The sequence below is a fragment of the Monodelphis domestica genome, chromosome 4 (assembly GCF_027887165.1).
Source record: "Monodelphis domestica isolate mMonDom1 chromosome 4, mMonDom1.pri, whole genome shotgun sequence".
NCBI classification, from domain to species: domain Eukaryota; kingdom Metazoa; phylum Chordata; class Mammalia; order Didelphimorphia; family Didelphidae; genus Monodelphis; species Monodelphis domestica.
The window spans coordinates 286630971-286656688 of record NC_077230.1 but is presented as its reverse complement, the minus strand read 5'-3'; the positions used below and the strand labels follow the sequence as shown (position 1 = coordinate 286656688).

The window sequence follows — 25718 nt, the reverse complement described above, 5'->3', positions numbered from 1 at the left end:
ATTGCCAGGGTGTGGCCATTGGCAGCGAGAGGGGTCATCATCCGTCCGGGTGCCCTGCCAGCGGCATGAGGGGCCTCCTTTATCCACCTATCCCACCAGAGCTTTAGGAGGCATTTAAGGTTACTGGGAGTGATGGTGGGAGTAGTTGGGGTAGAGAAAGGCATGGAATTCGCACTGGTTACATTACCGTGAAAGACCTCTGTGTGGGGGTGGGTGGGCAGTCACTTTCTCTTCGAGTCCAGGGCTCTTCCCCTCCCCACGTGGTCCTGACCTGGCATTGGGGGTGGGGGTGGGTCCAGAGGAAGCCCAGAGTGTCTCCACATTCCTTTTCTTCCTGGCCCTTCCTCCCTTGCGAAGCAGGACCCCGGAGCGTGACTTTCCTGGATCACCAGGGCAGGGACCTCCTGTCCCCAACCTCCTGCCCCTTAGCAGCCCTAGCGCGCACCGGTCTCCAGTCCCTGTCCCTACGGCCTCTCCGAAAGGGATGCTGCGGCCATCAGGCTTGGGGGCTGGGAGGAAACACTCAGGCCCTGTGAACGGCATGCCAGGAGCCACACACCCCACCCCCACCCGCGCGCCTCGCAGGAAGCTGCAGACAGACAGACAGACAAACAAGCTCCCACGATCGGCCTGGCAGAAAGAGCACACCCTATACTCTAGCGGCTGGTATTCCAGGTACCAGAGTCACCCCCAGACACCTGTCTGTGTCCATCTTCTTCCTCTTTTGCCTATTCCTTCCCTGGCTCTCCTTTCTTCTCCTCTTCCCTTCCTCTCCCCTCCTCTCTGTCTCTCTCTCCCACTCTTCCCATCTTCTTTGGGCTGGTCTGCCTTATTCAGAAAAGCCTGCGGAGTCTCTGTAGTGTCTTTCTTAATCCCTCTCCCAACTCTTTCTCCCTTTCTCTTTTTTTCTCTCTCCTCTCTCTTTCCCGTTCGGTACTTTGGTCTCTTTTCTTGAAGTAGTCGCCCATCGGAGGGGAGTCGCGGCGAGTGCCCTGCCCTGCCCCGCCCCACCCCGCCCCGCCCGGCCCCGCCCCGCCCCGAGGAGGCTGGGATGTTGGTAGGAAAGATAGAAAGGTGACTGAGGAGGGGAGGCCAGCTCTCTCCTACCTAGGGCTCCATGTTTCACTCCCACCCTCTGGTACCTGGAAGTCGTAAGCCCTACCTCCCACCTTCAGCACCGTGCCTGGCTGCTGCTGGTGGGAGAAGAAGGGAGTGTTGGGGGTTCAGGGAGAGGCGGGGGAGAGTCCGTAAGCGGGCTGACCACACACTTCCTGTGGCTTTGGGACCCCTGTTATCTAGAGACGCGCAACCCCACCCCGCCTGTCTCCGGTGGTCGCAGGAGATGCTGTGCGTCGAAGCTGTCGTCTGTGCTTTGTGCAAGCCTGTTCATCCGCTTCGTTCCATCTCTCCCTGTTTGGTTCTCTGTCTCTCTCCCTTCCTCTCCTGTCCCCACTCCCGTCTTTGGCCTGCCTTCTCGGTTCTCGGCTCCCCGTGCTCCTCCTACCCTTCCCTCTGGGCATGTGGGGTGGTCCCCCCCCGCTGCGCTGCTGGTGTTGATAACTGCTTTGTTTCTGATTGATCTCAGCTATCTGGGCAGTGTTGTCGAGACAAGCCTCTCCTCAGCTCAATAGGTAAGGGAGCTCCGCGGCCACCCGGCTGGGGCCGGGGCGGGGGCTGGGGGGAGCGAGTGGGAGGATGGACAGACTGACTGATGGGGCTTTGCCAGGGCCATCGCTTCCTTTAGAGGGGAATTAGAGGGGAACCGCCTAACCAGATCCCCTCTGGTTACCCCCATCTTTGGGAGGTAACTTTGACTCCTTCTGCCTCCCTCCCTGCCCCCACCCCCCACTCCACCTCCCCTTGGCTTCTGGGTTCTCCACTCAGAACTGCCTAAACAAGCCTGCTAGGTGGAAGGAACTCTAGGGCTATCTCAGCGTTTCTTCTGAGCTTCCCACTCTCTATGTGTCAAGCCCCCTCCCAAAGCCTCCGGGAGAGATTCCCTCACTCTAGGTACCACCTTCCCCAGACCCTACCTAAACTGCCTACAGCACATAAAAGTGGTCCTTTGGGAGCCTGTTTGTCCCATTCAGGTCCAGACTGCAGGGGATCTGCTTGGCATCTCTCCATCCTTGGAAGACCTCTGGGGCCACTCAGGCCCCTAGGTTCACCTAGTTTTCCAAAGAACCATTAGGCATGGCTCCTGGAAGACTTGGTTCTTCCCTGGAAACCTCTCCCTGTTCTGGCTCCTTGCTGAAATGCCATTGGTACATCTCTTTTAATTTGGCCTCTCTGGGCTTAGAGCTGCCTCAGCTCTTTTCCACCAATGATAGGAAAGGGAGAGATGCTTGTAGGGATACCTGGCTGACAGCAGTTTCTTCTTCCTTCTTTATATTCCTTTCCTATCCCAGCCTACTCTCAGACACATTCTATGTGCCCTTCTCCTTATCAGGGAGGTATGTTTGTAGGGGCAGATAGCCACAGGTTAGTCCCTCAGCCTAGAGTTCTGTGGAGGGGCCCTTTTGGATGCTCTATAAGATAGGACGAATTGGAGAGAATTTTGTTAGGGGCAGGTTGTGGGACTGCCCGATTTTGGTCTTTCTTTGCTCTGGGGATTAGCAGTGGCTTTCCATCTGCTCATGACCTGGGCTTACTTCTCCAAATACATGCCTCATGACTTAGATCCCTTGAAGGGACTTGGAGATGCCAGAGAGTTCCCCTTTCTACTAGCCACAGAAGAAACCTCTTCTGGTCTAGGTCTCCTTCCTCTCCAACCTTATGTAGAAGTTAGAGACCATCCCCTGTGCTCAGAGTGCTAGACCTATTGGTCCAGGTGAAGAGAAGCCCAGATTTCCCCTCTGCCCACAGTAAGGGTGAGTGATTATTTCTAAGCAGAAAGGACTTAGGGCTGATAAATTCTTTTTAGTATAAAGAGTTTTCTCTCATAAAGTGGACTGCCTTGATATTGCTTTATGATTTGAGTCCATAAAATTGTCAGTGGCCAAGAGCGCAGGGACAGACTGGGTATTATATTGCAGTCATTAACACTAGGGGAGGGTAATAGAGATCTAGTGGAATGCTTTATGAGCTCACCTGCCCCAGGGGCCTTCTGCCAGCCTTGTGTACCAGAGCTTTTGAGTTAGTGATTGAACTGTCATCCACTCCCCCTTCTCCCCAGTGACTCCTTAGTTTTCTTCCAGAGCATCCCTTGGGATTTGGGAGCCTCTGGGAACCAGCTCAGCTTTCACTACAGTCTCCCAAGGGTGGTTCAGCTCTGCTATTATTCCAAATGATACAAGAAACTTGACTGCCTCTCCACAGCCCCATTTCCTAACTTTCCCCACTAATTCCACTCATGCCATCTTCAGACCATACTGATCTGATACAGCAGAGATGCCATCTCATTGTAATGACAGACTTAGAAAATGGAGTTTGTGAGCATGCCAAAGCTTCCTCTCCTCCCTGTCTCTCTTCTTCACCCAGGATTGACTAGCCTAGGATGACCTCCTTACCATCTTCCTGAGCTAAACACCTTATGATCCTGTGGGGTGCTTGCTGAGACTCCCCTGGAGTATGGTAACTGTTGGGGTCATTTGTGAGACTCTAGGTTCGTTCCCCTTTAAAGCTGTCTTCTTGCTGCATGTGTTTCCACTTGATCTTGCTTAAAGGAATTATAACACCTCTTGTCTATGCTCATTCTCAGTCTTCCTCTTTCTTCTTCCTTCCCAATCTTGCAGTTGTTTTTTCCATCTTTGCTCTTTCCTCTTTTACCTCTCCTCTCTTTTTTCAACTCCTGTCTCTAAATGGGGAACTGAATGTTGCATTGTATGGATTGGTCATTTTTACAAACTTGTAGAAGCTTGTGTTGTTTTCTCAGCTGACCAGTGTTATTTTCTCTCCCAAACCTCAGCCTCTCTTTTCCTAATCCCTAAATCAATTCATTATGATGATGGTGTTGCCATATCCTAGAAGTGGGGTTGGGGAGCAGGGATCTGAGTTCTTTCTCTACCAACTGGGGTCCCTTACATTGCTCAGTAAGTCCCACAAAAGACTTGTCCTGGGTAAGCCTTTTATCCTATATCATCCCAGTGTGATCTATCCTGGTTCCCAGGACTGGATGTGGGGCCAGTTACAAATGTCATTTTATCCTTCAGGATCATTTTAGTTTGAGCTCTCATTTGGAAAGAAACCAGAAGCCATCAGCTTCCAAATCCTTCATCTAAGTCTTTTATTTTGAGATCAAGAAGTCTTGTTTTTCTGGATCCTATAGCCAATTCCTTCATTCTGGGATCAGGGATTGATATTCTCTGTTCCTATCACACATACACAGATGAATATCACTTTGTGCTAATATAAGGGGCTATACACTCAACCTCCTGGCTTCCTTTTTTTTTTTCATTTTCACTGTCTTAATTTCCCCACCTATAAAACCAGGCAGTAAGGTTAGCTTCTAAGTTGTTTGGGAACCATGAAGAAGAGTCAGTATTGTGTATCAGTGTTCCACAGTTTGTCTTGTTGCTTTGGTGCTGGAGGAGACCTAAAAAGATAGTTTGTGCCATATTGAGTTGTTGGTATTGAATCATTGAAAAAGTTTTCATTTGCCTAAGTTGAATTCAGCTTTGCTTCCCTAGGTTTTAAAACCCATCTCAGCTTTAGGAGAGCTTTAAAGAGAGTACAGCTGAAAACATGAACTTCTTTGAAACTGTAGGAAGAGTGAGACAAAAGTTTTCAATGGGGACTGAGTCTTTTTCAGAGGGACTGAGTCTGTTTGTAGATCTGATTTCAAAGAGCTCTCTAGTCTCAGTGGGTTTTAGAAGTCCATGAACTAGATCTCTTGGAAGAGCAGGGAAAATTCAAGATTTAGGAACCTTCTTCTGTGTGTCAGGACTACCTTTTGCTGTATGAAAAGAAAAACTGCTTACAATCTCCCAGATATCATGGAGACCTCAGGCTACCTGAAACTGGAAGAAATAGGACATGCTTCTCTTTGAAGTGAGCAGATTTGGAATTCATCCCAATTTGACTCATTTGTTGGAGTCACATCTCAGATAGTTTTGGCCCTAGAGTAGAATATTATTCACCCAATGTTCCTTAAAATGCTTGTCTCTGAGACATGTCAGCAATTGGAAACTTCTCCACTTGTAAGTCCATAAGCTCATTTGTTTCTCTGGATAGCCATAGCTAGCACAGTACCTGGCATGGAATAGAAGTTAATAAATTCTTGTTGAGTGTAATTTTCAATTCAATGTTTCTGGTTTAAATTTTTCTAGATTCTTAGGTAGCTCTGAGTTGGGTAGCTAGAAAAGAATTTTAAGGTAAAGATTTACTTTGCTTACTGATTTCATTCTTTCTTTTTAAAAAACCTTGAAAAAGATGGTAACCATCTATCTTAGAATCAATAATTAAATATCAGTTCTAAGACAAAAGAGCAACAAGGGCTAGGCAATTGGAATTAAGTGACTTGCCCAGGGTTAAATAGCTTGGAAGTAACTGAGGTCAGATTTGAACCCAGGACCATCCATCCCCAGGCCTGGTCCTCTATCCACTGAGCCAACTAGCTGCCCCTTGCTTACTGATTTCTAAAGAACTTTGAATGCTTTAGGTGGATACCTCTGTAGGGCAGTTGATTTCAACTGGAACATGTTTCCTTTGTCTTTTCTGTACAATTTGTCATTACTGTGAGTAAACTCTTTTACCTCTCTCCCCCGTCTAAGCTCTCCATGCTTGTTTTTTCTCCTACAATAAGAATGTTAGTGGGTCCAATCCTGTCCTGATATATTTTGGTGTTTGAGCCCAGGACCAAAAGAGGAACTATGTAAAAGGCAGGCATCTTGGAACAGTTCAAGTTTGATTGTCTTACAACTGAGAATGGGCTTATCCCTTAGTTTACTCTTACCACTCAGAAGTATTTGTCTTTAGATATAACATGAGCCAGTTTTTTCCATATCCTCTGCCTGCTCTGATGACAGGAGTCTGTGACTATGATGGGTGATGGTCAAACACAATATGAAGGAACTAAGGTCAGGTTTTTCTGTAGTGACATTTGTGAACTCTTTCCTCTAAGGAGGATCAACGTTTGAATTTAATATGGGAAATAGTTTGAAGAGAGATCCATTTTAATCTAAAAAATAGTGAATGTTTGTTGAATTGAAGAGTCAATGGTTGATCTTTTTTTGTCTCTATGGAAATGTACCCATTGGGAAAATCTATAGTAACTGTGGATGAGACTCTTTGTTTCCATGATGCCTGTGTGGGTCACTTTCAATTAGCCATGGAGAATATGATAAACAGAACTATCCCATTTGCTTGTTATTGCCTTATCAGGTCATGTGATTTTTTAATTAGAAGACTGTTTCTGATCAAGCTTTTCAGGATTGGGAAATATTACTGGTGGGAAGAAAAGGGATTTCTAATCCTTCTCCTTCAGCAGTGGTGGTAATGTGGGATTGATAGTGTACATTTAGCCTGTATTTAGGTTCCAACTTATTTCCATCCCTCTTGCCTATTCTAAAATGTTATGATTCCCTTTTCACTTACAGCTGTATTAGCAGGCTGCCAAAACTAAGAAAGAATTGGGATCTTGGTAGGGTGAATAGCCAAGGTTATGGAAAAATAGTTAATATTTATATAGTGTCTACTATGTGCTGGGCATTATGCTAATCACTTCACATATATTATCTCATTTGATCCTCCTAACAACCTTAGAAGAATAAATCCTATTATTATTATCTCCATCTTACAGATGAAGAAACTAAGGCAGATAGCAATTAAGTGGACCCAGGGTCACACAGCTAAAAAGTATCTGAGGCCAGATTTGAACTTAGGTCTCCCAGATTCCAGACCCAATACCTTATCCACTGTGCCAACCAATTGCTGGATGTCAGTTCATTTTTGTGGGATATCACAAATTCATCTCTCTTCCTCCCAGCCAAAGGTTGATGAAAGGGGAGGCTATGTCCATTAGAATGTTGAATATTTGGGGGTAAAAGTCTATACTCAAAGCAAAGTTACCCCCTTCTAATAGAATAACGGGGCCTATTGGCTTAGATATTGGGGCTGACCTCAGGGCAGGGCATGGGGCATAAAGTCTGGGATCAAGCAGAAGGAAATCAGTTCTAGGCCTGGTTATGTCATAAACCTACAGTGCTATGTTAGGCTAGCAAGTATATTTCCATGATTTAGATTTCAGTTTTCTTATCTGTAAAAATGAGGCTGGATGCTGTTCAAAGTATCTTCTACGTCTGAATTCTTGCCCACTGTGAATCCATTCTCTTCTTGATGACTGTGCCATGACTCAGAGAAGTAACATCAAGAAAGATGTTTTAGTGCAGGGGAAAGAATGATGGATTTGGCATCAGATGGTCAGGGTTCAAGTCCCTGCTTCCTTGGATGAGTCACTTAACATCTCTAGGCCTCAGTTTCCTCATTTGTAAAATGAGGGAGCTAGACTAGGTAGCCTTGAAGTTCCCTTCCAGCTCCAAATCTATGTTAGCTGGTTCTTAAAAAAAAGAGCAAAGTCATAAACACAAGTGAAATGTCAGTTCATTTCAGGTAGAGGGACTGTTTTGGTTATAGTTAATATATCCTTTCCCCTAGCTAAGACCTTACACATCTCAAGTATTTCATAAATGCTTTATTAGATTAAATTCAATCAGTTCCTAAGGGAACTTTGCGACTTCCTTCTAAGCAGAGCAGGTAGAATTGTTCTTCTCCAGTTTAATACATTCATTTAGCTGTCTGTTATGATTTTGTGTCAGACTTTTCCTTTTTAGACTACTTTTGATGTTCATTTTAACCAGATTTCATCTGTAGAAAAATTGTTTTGGGGAGATATAGTAGGCACACACGATATAACACACCCCAGACTTTGCTGGACTAGATGACCTCTAAGGACGCTTCCATCTCTATGCTTCTTTGGACCCATGGATTTTTCTCTAGCCCATTACTGTCAGCAGAAAACTGCCTTTCCCCACTCTTGGACCTGTTTCCTTCAATTTCTCAGGTTAATTTCCTCCTAAATGAACTAGCAGTAGTTTTTTTTTTCAGTCTCTGGGTAGGCTAAACATGCTTTAACAGACCCTCCTCTCCACTCTCCATACCTTAAATTACATAGGCTCCAATTAGATTCCTTATTCTCCCACCATATGCCCTGACTTATCTGTAACCATTATTTATTGGGTATTCACTGGGTATGGACACTGATAGGAGATGCCAAGGGATTTATTTGCCTAGGTTCCCAGGAAGGCAGGTGATTTCACACAGTGGAGCTTAATAGATATCTACCAATGGCAAGGGGTGGAATGAATTGGGGGCCCTTTGATTAAAAATGGAATTATGTAATAAAGAGAATGCTGGTCTTGAAGTCAGGAGACATGGGTTTAAATTCTGTTCCAGGTGGTTACTAGATGTGTGGCCCTGGGCAAGTCACTTTCTCAAAGCCTCAGTTTCCTCTTTATTAGATGGGATTAATAATCTGGTAGCTCCCTAGCTCAGAGGGTTGTGGTGAGGAATAGAGCTTTGCAAAATCTTCAAGTGCAATGTTAAGCGAGTGGTTTGCTGTATGTCTTTGTATTGTTAGCCCCCATCTATGTGAATTATTATTGTCTTGTTAGCCCTTATATGTGTGGATTACTGTAGTTTATTGTTGTATTGTTAGTCCCTACCTGTGTTATTGTTGTCTTGTTAGATCTTATATGTATGAGTTACTGTAGTTTGTATTGTTAGCCTTATATATGTTAGTTACTGTTGATTGTTGTTATTGCGGGTCCCTTTCCCCTCACCCAGCTCCCTCAGCCATGTTCCAGACTTCCAGAGACCTCTGGTTCATATACTCTACTCCCACTTTTTCCCTTTAATGTGGACATCTAGCTATGGTCAGCAAAGGGTTAAGGGGATCCCCTTACAGAAAGATGTTGGCATCTGATAGATGATTTCTACCTCTGGCTGCCCACCTCTGTGTCCTGCAGTCAGACGGAGAAGAAGCAACCTGCTGGGATGGGGTCTTGGGAGCCTGTGGCTTCTTTTGGCTGTGACATCTCTCCCTTAGCGCTGGGGCTGCCCTTCTCTGGAGGCTGGGGGAAGGAGGAGCACAATGCTGCATGCCAGTCATCAGGGCTGGGGTTACCTGCCATCTGCTTCACTGCGCCTCTTCCCTTTTCTTTTAGAGAACTTTTCTGTCAGGTATTCCAGGAATTTCAGATACTGGAGCTGCTTCCCTCTCTTATCCTTCATTCCTCACAGCTTATGGGCAAGTGCTGAAGGGGCTCTCATTATGCTAAAGTCATGATTTCTACTTTTCAGGACTTTCTGATTCTCCCACAGATTGGTTTCCTTCTACAGGAACTTGCTGGAGTTGGGACTCAGGAATAGCTGGCGCTTGCAACAGAATTTTCTACCTTCCTCGAGCACAAGAGGGGAGGGAGGAAGTATGAATGGATGTACTAGTGGGGAGGTCTTTTTAGTGAAAGACAGGAGTCCAGGAGACAGCAAGGAGACCCCAGCCTCTCCAGAACTGATCTCTGCTTCCAGATGGGACAGCCAATCAACTTCCCTCCTTGAGAGACTCACTCTTCCTGAAGGAAAAGTAAGTCATGCTGACCTGCATTTATCTGCCTTTCCTTCTTTCCAGAACACATCCATCTGCATCCGGGAATTCTGCTGCACCTGAGAGGCTTGAAGCTCTGAAATACCAACGGATAAAAAAGCCCAAAAAGTCAACCAAGGGCTCCTCGAAATCCAAAAAGCGATCCGGTGAGTTATTGGGAAGAATCCCATTCTTTTAGTTTCTGCATCTGTGAGTGTCTAGCCTGGAGAAGAGAAGGTTAAAGGGCTCAGGAGAGCTGTGTTCAAGTTTTTGAAAGACTGTCCTGTGGAAAAGGGATTAGACTTGTTCTATTTGGCTCCAGAGGGTAGCACAAGGAGTGTTGCAGTGGGTAGAAGTTGTAAAAAAAAAAAGGCACATTGAGGCTCAATGTCCAGAAACACTCCTGTCTAAAAAGGAATGGACTGCCTCAGAAGTGGTTGCCTTCTCCTTAGAGATCTTTAAGCAAAAGTTACATGACCACTTTTCAGGTATGTTATAATATAGGCATTAGTCATAATAGTGGTGATGATAGGGAGGACAATAATGCAACATTTATATAATGCTTTCAGGTTTGCAAAACATTTTTACATAATTATTTCATTTTTTCTTCATATCAACCCCATGAAATAGATGCTATTATTATCTCAGTTTTACAAGTGAGGAAACTGAGGCAGGCAGAAGTGAAGTGATTTGTCTAGAGTCACACAGGCAGAGTAAATATTTATGGTAGAATTTTAACTCAGGTCTTCCTGAATCCAAGTCCAATGCTATATCTACTATTTGTCATTGCCATTGTCATTCATTGTTGTTTTTGACTCTTTGTGACCCCATTTGGAGTTTTCTAGGCAAAGAGACTGGGGTAGTTTGTCATTTCCTTCTCTAGCTCATTTTACAAATGAGGAAATTGAGGCAAACAGGGTCAAGTGACTTGCTCAGAGTCACCGTGCTAGTGTGTGTCTGAGGCTCAGGTCCTCCTCCAGGGCCAACACTCTATCCACTATACCACCCAGATGCCTCTTTATCTATTATACCACTAAGGGATGGGCTAGATAGGTGGCAGCTGAGATTTCTTTCAGTGCTCAAATTCTATGATTTTGTTTCCCACTATCTAGTCCATCTCTCTTGAGACCCTCTGCTGGGTATTGTGAACTCTGTTTTCAGATTGCCTACGAATTGAATTCTCTAAGGTCCTCACTCCCATCCTAGGCTCTGGGAATTTTCTTTGTCTCCCATACTTGGAATTCTCATCTTTGCCTCCTCACTTCATGCAAATCTCAGCTAAAATCCCACCTTCTCCAGAAAGCCTTCTCCAATCCCTAGAAGTTTGAGTGCCTTCTCTCTGTCAGTTATTTCCTGTTTATACTCTGTATAGCTTATCCGTATATAGTTGCTTACATATTGCTTTCCTCACTAGATTATGAGCTCCCTGAGGGCAGGTAATATCTTTTGCCTCTCTTTGTACCCCCACCACTTAGCAGAGTGCTTCACAAATACTTCTTCACTAACTGCTTATTGACTTCAAAAATGCTTTTTGAAAAAAACCCATTTTGATGGTATAGTTGCTCTGTGTTTTCCTCCCTAGCATTTAATACTTCTGTTGTTAACATGGGAATTGGTACAAATCTTTTTGATTCTTGGGGGAATATTATAAGATAGATTCATCCTCTCTTTTCTTGCTTCATGTTGTTTCAGAGAGATTGTTCACCTTTTTTTCCCATGGCATCATCTCTTTAGCCTAGGCATTAATACCTTTGTTGGATTGTGGTCCATGTTTACCTTATAAGGTTGGGAGACTATCAGACAGAGGTCAAAAGTAGTCATAAGTGTGGCCTTGGATCAGCAAATCCAGGTACCAATGCCCTTTCATATTTACTAGCCATTTCAGTTTTTCCAATGATTTTTGATAAACTAGGATAGGTTGCTAAGGGAGACTGGATCAACATCTATCTAGATCAGGCACAGTCCTTGGATTTTTAAAAAATATATATTGATAACTTTATATCTCCCTGACTTCCTTTAAGTTCCAACTCATCTTTTACAGAAGTCTTTCCTGATAATTCTTAATTCAAAAGCTTTTATTTTTTAATATTTCCTCTTTATCCCATATGTAGGTTTCTTTGTCTATATTTGTTTGCATGTTGTCTCCCCCATTAGATTGTGAGCTCATTAAGGTAAGGAACTATCCTTTGCCTCTTTTTGTATCCCCAGCACTTAACATTAAAAGTTCATAGTGGGTGCTTAATAAATGTTTATTGAATTGAGTTTTAACTTCAAACTTTCTTTTATTTTATAATTACATTATTTTATCCAAAACTATTTTATCCATTTAGAAACATTTTTCTGTGAAGGAATCCAGTCTTCAGCAGACTTCTCAAGGGGTCATAACACTGAAAAAGGTTAAGGATCCCTACATTAGAACTTGAGTCATGTACATAGACCTCTGGGATTGTTAGGCAAAGTTTTCCTTTGAGTCAAAGTGATAAATCAAATAACCTTCAGGGGAACCATCTGTCTTGAGAAGTCTGTGATTAATTATCTTTCATACAGGTTTCATTCAATGCAGTCATAGCCATTCTACAGATGAGGCTCAGGAAGGGAATGTTACTTTTCTAAAATCCTATGGATGTCCCATTGGTAATTATGGGACTTACGTTGAGGATTATTTGGAGGAAATGGGGAATAGATGGGAGAAGAGAAGTTTTAGTGATTTGTGATTGTGTTCTTCCCATATTTGAGGAATTATCAGACAAGGGATTTGACTTAATTTGCTTCATCCCGGAGGCAGAACTACAACCCGTTGTTATGTTATAGGGAGGTGGATTTTTACTTCAAAAGAAAAAACTTTCAAACTATTAAAGAATTGTCCAGAAATGGAATCAGCTGCTTTATAAGGTTGTGAGTCCCCTCTCTCTGGCAGTATTGATATGAAAGCTGGACTTAGTACAACTTAACAGATACTGGAAAGTGTTGTATTAGGTGCTAGGTTAAATATAATATTTAGAAAAGACTTGGTGCTTACTTTCTTGCGGCTTACGATCTAATAGCCTGAACAACTACTTGTTAGGGATTTTGCCGAAGGAGTATTCTTCATGGGTCACAATCACACTAGATAATCATTGAGGTTCCTTTTTAATTTTTAGATACCATACTTCTGTGATTCATAGGGCAACATGGTGAAAAGATTCAGGGAGTTTGCTTAAGTAATATCTTAGGCTCCTTTCAACTTTATGCCACTTGTGATTCATGGATTTGGGGTGAAAAATTAGTATTCCATGCAGCAAATCTAGTGCTTAGTTCCTCGAGTTGATGTGAGTCATGTTAGGATCAGACTCCTTGATATTTCCAATTCAAGATGTTTATACTCCTGATTATAGAACTTATTATTTTGAATATTTGTCACCTGGATTCACAGAGACTATAACTGTCAAAAATTATGGTCCCCATATTTTTATATAATCTTGCTTATATTAGTGGGTTAGGATTACTGGTTGAATCGGGGAGGAAAATCTCTACGTTACAGAAATCTTCGGCTTTCTCAAACTTGTTTTCCTCTTCTCCCCAGACGGTTCTGCTTCCCAGGTTCAGCAACTTCCTAACTCTCAGGTACTGTGGCCCGATGAAGCTGTCTGCCTCCGAAAGAAAAAGAGACACTCTCGTCCTGATCCCTTTGCCCGCCTCTCAGACCTGTGTCATCGCCAGCTTGCTGAGGACCAGACAGCCATTCTCAACAGTGTGGACCATGATGACTCGGGCCATGCCACCTTGCTGTAGCTTAGTGCCAATTGTAAAGGTTCTAACAGCAAGAAAATTGGTTAGGGGGATGGGGAGCAGAGGGGAGAAAGTGGTCTATAAGAAATACATGTGGGGGTGGGGGGTGGATAGAATGGGTTTGACTGACATGGCATGGGGGTAAATTTGCTTCTTCCATCAGTAAATGGCTTGCCTTGAATTTTTGTTGTGGGAATTGTTCAAATCTTTACTCCAGTATGGACCATTTCCTTCTTCTTCCTCTTCTCCTGTTGGAATAGCTTTCAGGCAAAATCCTCAATTCCTTGGCCAGTTGGCCTCAGTGGAAGGACAGAGAGGAAGAAGTAAGCTGTGAGTGTATGGTGGTGGGAAGTAATTTGAGAGCAGGGAGAGAGCTCCCTAGATAGATTTTTCTCACCTCCTCCAGCTACCTGTGGGAGAATTAAGGAAGAAGAGGAAGCCAAATGTCTCCTTTTCTCTCTTCTTCTGTTTCAGTTTTTCAAATCCTGGAAGACAGATGGATTTTCCATCCAATTCCCCCTACTTCCAAGCTAACATATATGTAGATATAGATACAGATACATATCCATGTAATGTGTTTCTGTATGTATGTATATATATATGTTCAGATTAGCGTGTCATCCAAACTTAAGTGTTACATGTCTTTCTGTGGTATATGAAAGGAGAAGAAGGGTATCAGTGGGTAGGATCAGCATGCGGGTTAATGGGATGCCCCAGTGTCTGTCTCAGGATATTATTTCTCCTTTCAATGAAATCCACACGTTCTGGGCAGAATCTACCATTTGTCTTTGCTACTTTCTCTCATGCAGAGGAGGTGTGGACCATTGCTATGTTTGCTAACCATTGCCCCTTCCCACACCCCATATATCTTTGGATACTCGGCAGTGAGATACCAAAGAATCAAATCCTCCCCATCCCTCTCCCCTTACTATTTTTCCTAGCCCCTGGATAAAGGAAATATATTATGGAAAGGGGCCTGGCTGGTGTCTTCCTTCCATCCACAGGCCAGCCAAGGCTCCTGAGGCTCAGGCAGGAAGGCCTCTGGGTACAAACTTCATCTCATTTTTCACTCCCCCGCCCCTTGGTCTCTCTAGACCTCGAGCCCTGTGGCTGAAGGGGTCCTTTGCTCGATAGCCTGTTCACTGTGCTGAGTGCTAGGTTGCCTCAGCTTGATTTATTATCCTGTTTCCAACATGGCAGCACCCTTCCAAGTGCTTTTTCAGACCAGCTGGTTGGATTCTTTCTCCCTTTCTGTGGGAGACAAAACACCAGACTGACTGATTGCCACTCGTGCATCACCTACAAGTGCGCACCCAATGATCTTCCTCTGCCTTGTGATAAACGTTCCTCCCCAACCTATGGCTGGGATGGGATGACATTAGGTAAATCCTGAAGGCTTGAGGCTTCTTGGTTTTCAGTGGGGTGGAGGGAGTTTCCTCACTTTCCTCCTCTCAGTTCTGCTGAAGCCAGGCCCTGGCCATCCTAGCCCTAGGGAGGAACAATGTTCTTTGATCTATCTTTTGCCAAAATATTGTCTGTCCAGACTGTTAGTTTCTGGCAGCTTTTGTGGAGTCATGTTGGGGATGCTTACAGTGTATCACTTCCAAAATGGTAAGCTGCTAGCCAAGAGCAAGACAGGATGTCCTGCTAGTGGTGAAGATTGGTGGTGGTGGGGTTATTTCTCTCTCCCTTTGACCAAGGAGATTGTTACCCTGCTTTAGTAGAAAGAGAAGACCACTGGCGTCTCAAAGGATTGCCTTCTTGGTGCTGTTGTTTTGGTGCATTTTAGGGTCCCAGCTTCTTCTCTGATTCCTACTTGGACACTTACCAAGTTCTGGAGCAGTAAAATTACTAGGTCTCACTCCACCTGGTCTGATGACAATTGCCAATAGCTGGGCTCTAGGGCATGGCCTTGTCCATCTGGTCTGGCCCTCCTCATTCGGGCAGTTGCATCTGCCCTGGGGCTTTTAAATTGGAGGGGAATCTGTCTTCCCCACCATTGTGACAGGCCCTTGGTGCTTCCTTTTCCCAGCCCAGTGGGCCAGGGAACAACCTTGCCTCTAGGTGAGGTTCAGCTGAAGCAATTCAAGCCACCACAATTCATTTCTAAGCAAGACAAACCTTTAATGAAAGGAATGGGAAGAAGGTAGGGTTCTCCCACTCTGGGCATTTCTGGTCTCCCAGAAGTCTGCAGACACTTGTATTTTTGCTTGGCAACTAAGATGCTGGATGATGCTTCCATCTTGCTTTATCCAAAATTTCTCTACCCCTGGCTGTCAGGGTAACTTTTCTTCCCCAGTGAGGTCCTACGGAGGAGAGAAAACTGGGTGATCCTGTGTCTTCTATCTTAAGGCACTTGGACCTCTGCCATGGTGCCATGCTGTGTCCTTTGTTTTAGTGTCAGTTCTGGGTGTTCTCAGGAAGTGAGAATTACTGATGTATTAAGGAGCAGGCATAAAATATTGTCTTAATTAAGGTTGGGTGAAACTCCTGCTTGTATTCTTCCTGTGTTCACTTTCTCTTCTAAGAGTAGGAAGTCTAGGCCACCCTTCCACAATTTGGACCTGGGACTCTTGGGTCTGGAACACCAACATCAGTGAGGTTAAATCTTCCTGGCCCCTTATTTTTTCTCCAGGAAAGATACTTGATTAGATTCTGAACAACAAAGCCATTCAAGGAAAGGAAAAGGTTCAAACTGAGCCCATGGAAGAGAGATTTTGAAAAAAAGACTGAATATTGTACATGATATTCAATTTAGGTGAGTGGGGGAAGTTTAGAAACCTTGACGGATGAACCTTGCCTGGAGTTCAGCCCAGCCTATTTTATAGACCTCAGATCTTGGAAGTCATCTGACTATCTCTCTGGAAGATGATCTTTTAGGGGCTTGGTTGATAAAGGGTAGAACATCCTTAGATAGACTAGAGCATAGCAGGGAAGCTTTCTACATAGCACCAGTAATGGGCCTGCCAAAACATTGTTGTGTCCCCAGTATCTTGGAAGCATATTTCTTGCACCATTATATCAAAGGGTCACTTTGTGATTAGAAAGTTTGTGAATTCTAGAAGTTTCTTGATTTCTGGTCTGCCTTGCTTTTATCTCTTGTGGAAGAGGCAGTGACCAGAGGTGTTTGTAGCTGAGGTGGGCTATAGGTGATTTGGGGCTGAAGAGCTGAAGAGGACTCTGGGGAGTATTTAGAGAAAGTAGTCAGACTCACTGGACTGATGGGTTTCTTTGGGAGTCTATGATTTTCTGCTACTGTGTGGCCTGGTTCTGCTTATCTGCAGACTTGGCTAGAGAATGAAGAGTCCTTAAGGCTCCATTGGACTCCCTTGTCTGGCTAAGTCAAATGGAGCCCAAGAATCACTGGAAGAGGGAAGCAGTCATTTGACAAGCTGTTGAGTGGCTGTTTCCTTTAGAATCTTTTAAGGGTAGTCCTAGAACCTGATTTTTTTTTTAATCAAGAGAATGCTTAATTAAAAGGTTTTGGTTTCTTACGTTTGTTTGGGGTAGAGGAAATGAATGAACATGTCCTGATCTTGGACCTCTAAAATGAGTCTGTGGGTATGTTTTTTAGGTAGGGAATTATGTGTGCAGAAATACAAGCACACACATATATATACACACACAAATCTGTTCACATTCTTCAGAGGAAAGTTTGTCCAGCAAGTTTTGCCCCTTGGTCCTTACAAAGGTGCTGATCCCATCTCTTCTTACCCCTGGCAAATCCTCTTACTTTAGCACATCAGGACAAACTGAATTGGATGTTGTTCTTTATGCCAACCACCAGATTTATTCTGTGACCAGGGAAAAGACACAAAGGAGAGTATTTGAGAGTGGACATGTTTTTCCCCTCTTAGGAGAGCTTTCTCAAGCGCTCTTTCTCTCTTGTTGCCTGGCAGCTACGTTGGGTCTTCCTTCAAGGGTATGAACTAGGGTGAATAGGTAGGGCTGCTTTACCCAGTGTGATACAAGAGTAGAGATTTTTCTTGGCACTTTTAGTGTAGAGTGTGTGTGTGTGTGTGTGTGTGTGTGTGATCAAGCATGATTGTATCTATTTCCAAATCTCCCTTGAAGCTCCTTTCTTTATCCCTGAACAATTAAAAATAGCATTAGACCAAAATCCTGCTTTACTTGAGGTATAGAACCCTGGTTACCATCTTTCTTATAAGGGTCTGATGGATTGATTGCCTTGTAGGTTAGAAGTTGCTTTTGGAAGAGTCCTTCCCAAGACCCAAATATTAATCTTTCTTCTTTTCTTTTTCTTTTAATACCCTCTAACTCCCACTGTCTCAACTTTAGAATTGCAGAAAATTGAAGTAAGGGAAAAAGTAAAAAGGACCCCAAGGGATCCTAAGGTAATAAGCACAGGTCAGTGGATCTGAACCCCTATTTTATTTAGGGAGAGTAAATAACAGTTGAGGAGGAGATAGCAAAACCCAGTGGCATCCTAACCTTGCTCCTCATTTAATGATGACTAGATCTGGTTTGTTTTGTGGTCATCTTGTGGTTAGGCAACATGACTGCCCCATGTGGGTGCTAGAACATTGGCCTTATTGGGCTTCTGGGAAAGTAAGGCTATGAATACTGAGACACCAGTTCCTCAACTGAGGAGGTCCTTGGCCTGGAAAAGATGGGACAGCTTTACTATGGGAAGGCTGGTAGATTGTTTGGGCTACTTCCTATCTCTCCATCCTATGTTGCCATTTTCAGTTTGATATCCTCTGCCATGGAAGTTTCTGTGTTTTCTCTTAACACTCTTCCCTTTTAGAAGAAATAGGGTGGGGAGTTTCAGAGCTCTTGGTACTGGTATATGTGTTCAAACTATTCCCTCAAAAAGAGGGAATGAACACAAGAGGCAGCAATTAATGCTTCTTGCTACCTCCCAGGATTCAAACCCAGGGCTGAGGTATATTCTCCTGGTTGGGGATAAATTCCCTCTGATCTTTTTAGGAAGAGCTTTTTGGAGGGTGGGGTGAGTAGGAGTGGGAGAGGAGCTGTACATAAGATGTTTTACATCTGTAGAGAAACATAAGATATGAAAAGCTAACCATTTATCATGGCTTAATTTGTTTGCATGTAAAGGAGCTTTTGGGGAGTCCCAGGGAAAGCTAGTTAGAGGCTAAGGAACAGAAAGGGAGATGGTTGGGAAGTTTGAAGGAGCTAGATATACCTCTTTTAAGACAGCTTCTCATAATGCAATAAGGGGGTCCCCTCATCAGCATTCCTAAGCCTAACCTAACTCTTGTGTTTCTTGCTGTATAAAATGGGAAATGGCATCAGATTTGAAAACTGGTCACATTGAAAATAGGGCCAGTTACTGTTAAGAAGGGGATCCAAAATATATCTAATGGACTGTCCAAGATGGGGAAGGCAAGTGACAATAGGAGTTGGAATATAGGGAAGGAATCAACTTCTGTTGCAAACAATGTATTGGAATGTGGGGAACTATGGGATATGGGGATGAGTACATCTTTAGATAGAGAAAAGAAGTTGGGGTCAGAGAATGGGGTAGAGGGGACAAGAGACTGCCATTCTACTTCAGACACCTACCAGTCCTCCTAAAATAGAACTAGAATTTTATGTTCCAGAATTTTGACCATCTAGGGAAATGCAAGAAGGTTAGGGTAATAAACATGGAAAAGAGGAGAATTAGTTCTTAGAATCAATGAAACTAATTGAAGGATGAAGGAAATTGTGGTTGAAGGAAAGTTGAGGGACCTTTGAATATTAGACAATTGAAGTTTGTCTTATTTATTTTGAGACTACTTGATATGAGATTAAGCTTCCATGCAAAGTATTCAAACTGGAGATTCCTCCTTGGAGATTCCTGTTAGGGTACAGATTCACTTTACCTATATTCTTTGCTGGGAACTCTTGAGCTTAAACCCAAAAGATTATCCATTCTTTCTATCATGAGCCATTCATTGGTGGGTGACCTGTGACCATTTTTTTATAAGGAGAAAAATCCAGACAATCTTTTCCTATTATTCTATTGGCCAAGGAACATGCCATGGTATTTGTGAGATGTATTAGAAATATAATAGATTTGGAATTTTAATTAAGGGGTTTAGTGACTAAGAACAGAATGAGAGAAGCTGCCAGAGGGTCTTAAGCCCAGTTTGAAACCTTGAGGAGGATTCCTGGTAGAAATCCTGAGGTAGAAAGTGTGTTGGTGACCAACTGTACTTGGGACATACTCCTGAGTGTATCCAACTTGGGAGGTGCTGGAAAACTTTGGCTCTCTAGGGTAACATAGATTTTTGGAGTGATAGTTGGGAAAACAGAAAGTTTGGAGGTTTTGGAATTAGCTGAAGAAGAACATCAACAGTGAATAAGGAAGAAAACTGGGTTTCCACTCTTGAGTGCTGCAGAGTGGGCCTAGGTTTGGGCCTAGCAAGGCCAAGAAGCCTAATCCAGCTTCACTAGGCCAGAAGTGAACTGGCAGTTGGAGTAGTGATCTGAAGAATACAAGAAGGTAAAATGTATATATAATTTTAGAATTGTATATTTCAGATAGATCCTCGGGATTAGTGGTAGTTAAGGAGAATAAGGAGGCTTTGGGTAAACCCAAGTGAGAAGCAGATTTTTGAGAATCAGAGGGGAGTGGGAAAGCTTAGACCCTGTTTAGATGAGGGATTTATTCTATACTCTTTATCTATCTTTACCCTTACTTAAACCTTTTACCTTATTAAAAGAGGTTTTGTTTTTGAACCTGTTGCCTCCAAAGTTGTATACATCAGTCTTCCTCGACAAGGCCTAAATTGTTACATAGGTCTCAGATCACAACAACTCTACTTCAACAGATAGCCAGCTGACCTTTTACTATCAACAATATTTACAACAGAGACTAAATAGATACCGTGTCCAAAATATACCTAACAGATGGCAGGTGAGTATGGAGAAAAAGGGGTACTAGGTCCTTTTATCCCATAAACATAATTTTCCTTTTCTTGCAAAGGAGTAGACATCTTGCTTCAGGTCAAGAAATATCACCTTGCCCTTGAGCTTAAGGTTTCTGCCCTTACTTTCTTCCCCCTCCTGGACAGTCACTGATTGGCACTGCTCTTGTATAGGATGGACTGAAGGCAGGGCTGACTGAAAATGGCCTGCAACCCAGTGACCCTCCTCTCTCCTCTTCTTCAGTCTTGAGACAGAATTATGAGCTTTTCTGCTTAGGAAGAAATCCAGACCTAGACCCAACTTTTGCATTCTCTTTTCCTTTCTGTGGTCACTCCTTCCCTCAGGTAAACCAGCCCCCTTGCTATTGAACACTGACTTCTAGATTTGCAAAGGCATATTAGCAAATGTGGGTAAATTCTTCAGATGGGCATACCCGTTCAGTTATCAAGGGATGGCACTATGGCGGTGAATCCCATTTGGAATTGATGGGCGTAGCTTTCAGTATAGGTTGGGGACTGGTTTGAAAAGTACCCCCTTGATTTCCCATGGGTATTTTGACAAAGCTTTCTCTAGAGGGAAGGAGAAAGTGCTACATGCTGAAGAATAGCATTTGGGGTTTAGATGCTTCATAGGCAGCAAAATCGAGGCAAAAGGCATTATAGAACATTGTAGACAATGAATAGGAAGTGAGTCAAAATTCACTTGGTTTAATATTTGGTGTTGCTTTCTAGCAGGGACTCATAGTAAGCCTGGGCTCAGAACAGGGTTAAGGGGAGCCATTCCCTGCTTTGGATCATCTGGCAAGGAAAGGGAGAGAAACTGAGGTGAAGGGGTGGTGTGGGCTCAGCTCCCATCTCCTTCTCTTCAACTTATGTCTACCTCATGCTCCCTGGTGTTATTTGAGTTTCAATGGGACCTGTTGAGCTTCCTGGTCTTTGAGGCATACACGTCTCTTCCCCTCCTTCCTAGTATTCCCGGTTCTGAATTTGGTTCAGGAAAGGGGCAACTCTTGCCTCCCCCTCCCCCAGGCCTTTTCTCTTTTTTCCCTATCCTCTATTTCTTCTTGGCTCCAGGGATTCTGAACTTGTGCATGGCTTAGGTGGTATGGGGGTGGGGAAGGGGAATCTGGGAGGGTTAAATGGGTTGGTTTGGGGTTGGGGGGGATTTGAATTATTCAGCCTTAGAGATGTTGTAAGCATGCTTTCTGGTGATGTGTTTTCACATAAGTAAGTGGAAGGGGCAAATGCTTCCCTGCATTTTCATATCTGGAGTGATGGCTTGGGGCTCAGCTTCCTTAGGAGACTTGTGAGAGTTCATTTCCACTGAAATTTAACCTCTCTGTGGGTCACCTGGCAATTCTGGGTGAGTACACTGCTAATCAACAAATATTTATTGATTCTACTCAATGCAAGTCACTTGGGGAGGTCTATATTGTTAAATAGCTGGGTACTGCCTGAGTGTGGGGAGGTGAGATGATCCCAATATAAAAAAATCCCCCCCTTTCCACAGGGATTACACAACCTCCATCCATCTCTACAGATGCTCAGGGGCTGCCTTTTCCCTTTGGGTTTTAGATGCAGAATGATGGCTTGGATCTCTCTGCTTGAGGTCTGCTTTGTGTTCTTCTTTCCCACTTTCAAGAAGAGTCTGCTTATGTGAGTGTGTGTGTGTGTGTGTGTGTGTGTCTGTGTGTCTGTGTGTGTGTGTGTGTGAGAGAGAGAGAGAAAGAGAGAGAGAGAGAGAGAGAGAGAGAGAGAGAGAGAGAGAGAGAGAGAGAGAGAGAGAGAGAGAGAGAGAGAGAGAGAGAGAGAGAAACAAGGAGATGTGGGAGGCAAGATTTTTGAATCTGCCCCTAAGGGGAGTTAGGCTCCCAGTTCCCCATCCCCATTTTTCCTGAGAAATATCATGCATAAGATACCCTCCCTCCTATTGACTCCCAGCCAGACAACTTTGTTTTGGCAGGAGGATTACAGGGGAAATCTTCCATCTTCAATGTATTTTTATGAAGATTGTATATAAAATTATATAAATATATAATTTTTTCTATTTTAGAGAGAGAGGGGAACTTATGTAAAGGGGGTGGGTGGGATAAGTCACAATGAGGAGATGCAATAGCAGTAACTAGAAGGCTGCAGACAAGTGCTACATTGGGGATGGGTAGAGTGTGGGAGGGAATGAGCAGGGCAAGAGGAATGGGGGGAAATTTTTTTCTTAAGCTGCACTCGGAGTCCTCCACCTCTGCATTTATATGTATATATAAATATGAAGAAATCTATATAAAAGACTATCTATCTTATCTCTATATCTATCTCTATACATATATATGAAGTCATAGTTTGCTTTATTTTTGTACCCATGCTTTGAGATGTTTCAAACAAGACCACCTAGCCTAGGTGGTCTGGGATCCTTGCTCACTTCCTAATGCCATCTCTCTCCTCTTCCTTATCCTTTTCTTCCTTCCTTTTCCCAGTTGCTTGGGTTGATCTGTCAGAAATTTAAAAAAAGGAAAACCAAACAAAAGGAAAAAAATCTTTCAGATGCTTGCCAAGAAGTGCGGAGAGAAGTGGGAGAAAGAGGAAGCTGAAAGATTTCATGGGAAATTGTGACCTTGGTCTCTCTTGTCCAAATGCATAGCAGATGATACCAGGGGAAGGCACAGTGGGAAAGAGCTGCTAAGAGAGGAAGCTCTGGGAGTGATTCCCTACAATATTCTGGTTCGACCTCTAGTCATCGTAAAAGTGTCCAGCTAGCCTGTGACATTGTTAGAGATGATAAGACCAGGAAAAGTCATAAAGCTAGAAAGTGACCCACAAGAATAGCTGTCCTATATTATGGCCTCTCTGTTTAAATAACCAGTGAGGGGCTGAGAGGCCATAGGCATGGATCCAAGTGGTACTATCAGCAGTGCCAGAAGAAAAAGAGACTCTGGCTTTGCAATGCTTCAGGTTCTTAGAACCAGTGGAATCTGGTGTCTAGTATGAATATAAATATATAATTATATATATAGATATATATACACACACACAATATTTTTCCAATTGTTATTATTCTTAAGTGGCAAAACAAAATGCAGTTTGAAATGGAATGGCACAGCCCTGGAGGCATTGAGTGGAATGGGGGAAGGGAACAGGGGTGGGTGGGGTGGGAATTGGGGAGCAAGCTCTCTAGGAATGACTGGGATGGGGAATTGGGTGGGTGTCCAATATATGGGCTTTTTTGCACAAGCCAGAGTACTGAATTGTGTGTTAGATATAGAGAATTTGCTATACAATGGGGCCTCTTGCAGTTTGGTAGATTTCCCTGGTGATCTAAGATTTCCACTGCAAGAATCTTACACCATGTAGCTTCAGCACTTGTTTCTTGGGTGATGTGTCTTCCTTTCTTGTTTTCTAGGAGATCAGTTCTATATCTGACTGGCAGTTGGTCTGATGGTACTGAGAAGCAGGGGAGGCTCCTCTTGACTTCTGACTTTCATTCCTTTTCATTGCCTAGAAAAAGCAATATTAATCCTCAGATCCAAATAGGCTGCTCTACTGGAGCTCCTGCTTTGGGCTGTTTGGGGAGAATGGGGGTCAGAATGCCTCAGCTCCTCAAAAGGGCTTTTTTGCAGACTTTTCAGGGCCATTATCTGAAGAACAGCTGGGTGAGGAGACTGAATTTGACCTTTGAGGCCTTGAATTCCTGGAGCAGATCTCCCTGGGTTCTGTTAGACTGATTGCTTCAGAGAACCTTACATCTGACCAGGAACTCAGTAGGCCTTGCCCACAGGGGAACAAAGATGACTTTAGCAGTGTGTACAGAGATCAAGTCTGTCCTAGTTAGGCCTTTGATCCCATGATGGACCTTCTCATGAAGTCAAATGAGGGCAGGCAAAGATTGCCAGGGCAGGCTCCCTGGGAAATGGTTTTGATAGGAATCACATCACTTTCCAGGTGATCAGGAGTTTAGGACTAAGACTAGCCACCATGTGGAAGCCCCCAAATCAAAGTGGGGTCTTATGGTTTTCCTTCTCACTCTGCTTGCACTCCTGGGGAGTTAGATATCCCATTTCCCATTCCTAGAACACCCATCCATTAGGATACCAGGAGACTCACAAGATGAATCTCTCCTTCCAAGGACCAGGGAAGGTCAGGACACCAACCTTCTTCTTTCTGGCCAAGCAGTATGTGAACAGATAGAGGAATTCCTAACTCTGTGCCCCTCCTCTCAATCCTCAGTATATTTCTGAGGCCTTTAGTTTGAATTAAATGAAGAGACAAAAGACTAAAGGGAAGATACTCCCTTCCTGTCTTGGACATCCAGATCTCAGAGAGAGTAGCACCTCCCTGCTCCCCAGCTTCTACTGTCCATGGCCCTGGCCCTTCTCAGAGATGGTGGCAAAAGGAGAGAGAAAAGACACCCTGCACAGACATCCCATTCCTTCACTTTTCCAACCACATCTCATTCACAACTGAGGGGATTCCAGTCGGAGCTGTGTGGGGAATTAAGAAGGGTGCCTGCTCCAAGAATTCCTATCTCTCAGCTTTCTAGATTCAGCAACTCAGAGGGCCAAGCTGGTTCTTGCTGAGCAGTCCTGGGTCAGGTCTCGTTTGCAGCTGGGCTACATTTCTCTGTCTTTAGTCAATGTAAAAAAATTTTGGTGCTTTGATTTTCTAGGATGGGTAGAATTTTTCTGCATTGCATTTCTGTCTTTACTGTCTAGGATGTGAGCCTGATCCTCAGGACCTGGCTGAAGAGGAAAATTTGGGTTTCTGTCCTTACACTCCTGCCTTGCTTTGATCTTCCTTTTGGTTGGGAGCAGAAAGGCTTCTCGATTGCTCTTTTGGGCAGATTTTCAGCAGTTATTCTCTTCGGAAAAAAAAAGAATAAAAAAAGGATGTGGGGAGAGGGAGGCATTACTGTTTCACAAAGTACACTTTCTGCCTGTAAATGATTAACCCTCTAGATGCCAAATAGTTGTGTTTAGCCAGGGGGCCTTGGGGGGCATCTCCTCCATCATCCCCTGCTTGACTCCCATGTCCAGGGCCTGACAGAAAGGATACTCTATAGAAGTGGCCTCCATCCCTAAAACTGTCAACTCCATTGGAGTGGGGAGTGTCTAGTTTTGAGTAGAGCAGAGAGGAAAAAAATTATTTCTAGTCACTAACATCTTTTTAACATGTGAGACCAATCTTACGTCCTCTTTGGGACTGATTCTTCTGATTTCTGTGTAGGGAGCCACGGACAAAGGGTGGTGGGGAGTCTGTGGCAAGAACATACTTGTCCTAAATGCTCTTTCTCTAATAGGCACTAGTTTGGAAGGACTGTTCCTTCATCACCCTAGTTCCTAGCTGATTCCTTTTTTTTAGCCCTTCACCTTTTTCTTTCATAGGGAAAAATTCAGTTGTTCTGTTACTTCACATCTTTTGGGCATTTTTTTTCCCAGTAAAAATGTCCCTTTTTTTTCACTCTTCAGTGGGTAGACACAAAG

The 25718-nt window shown here is 43.8% G+C and overlaps 1 protein-coding gene across 5 annotated transcripts in view; it reads left to right on the top strand.

The window, feature by feature from the left end:
* IGSF9B (immunoglobulin superfamily member 9B) overlaps positions 1-23362 on the top strand; it is a 75610-nt gene extending 52248 nt beyond the window's left edge. For 2 of the 5 annotated variants that reach the window (XM_056794649.1, XM_056794650.1), the window contains exons 19-21: positions 361-675; positions 1586-1631; positions 9626-9747. In XM_056794649.1, the coding sequence (XP_056650627.1) occupies positions 361-675; positions 1586-1631 (361 nt within the window). In that variant the 3' untranslated portion in view covers positions 9626-9747. Of the gene's footprint in view, positions 1-360; positions 676-1585; positions 1632-9625; positions 9748-13142 lie in introns of those variants that run through there. The other 3 variants (XM_001374149.5, XM_016421836.2, XM_007495154.3) reach the window with 2 other exon arrangements.
* Positions 23363-25718: the final 2356 nt, after the last annotated feature.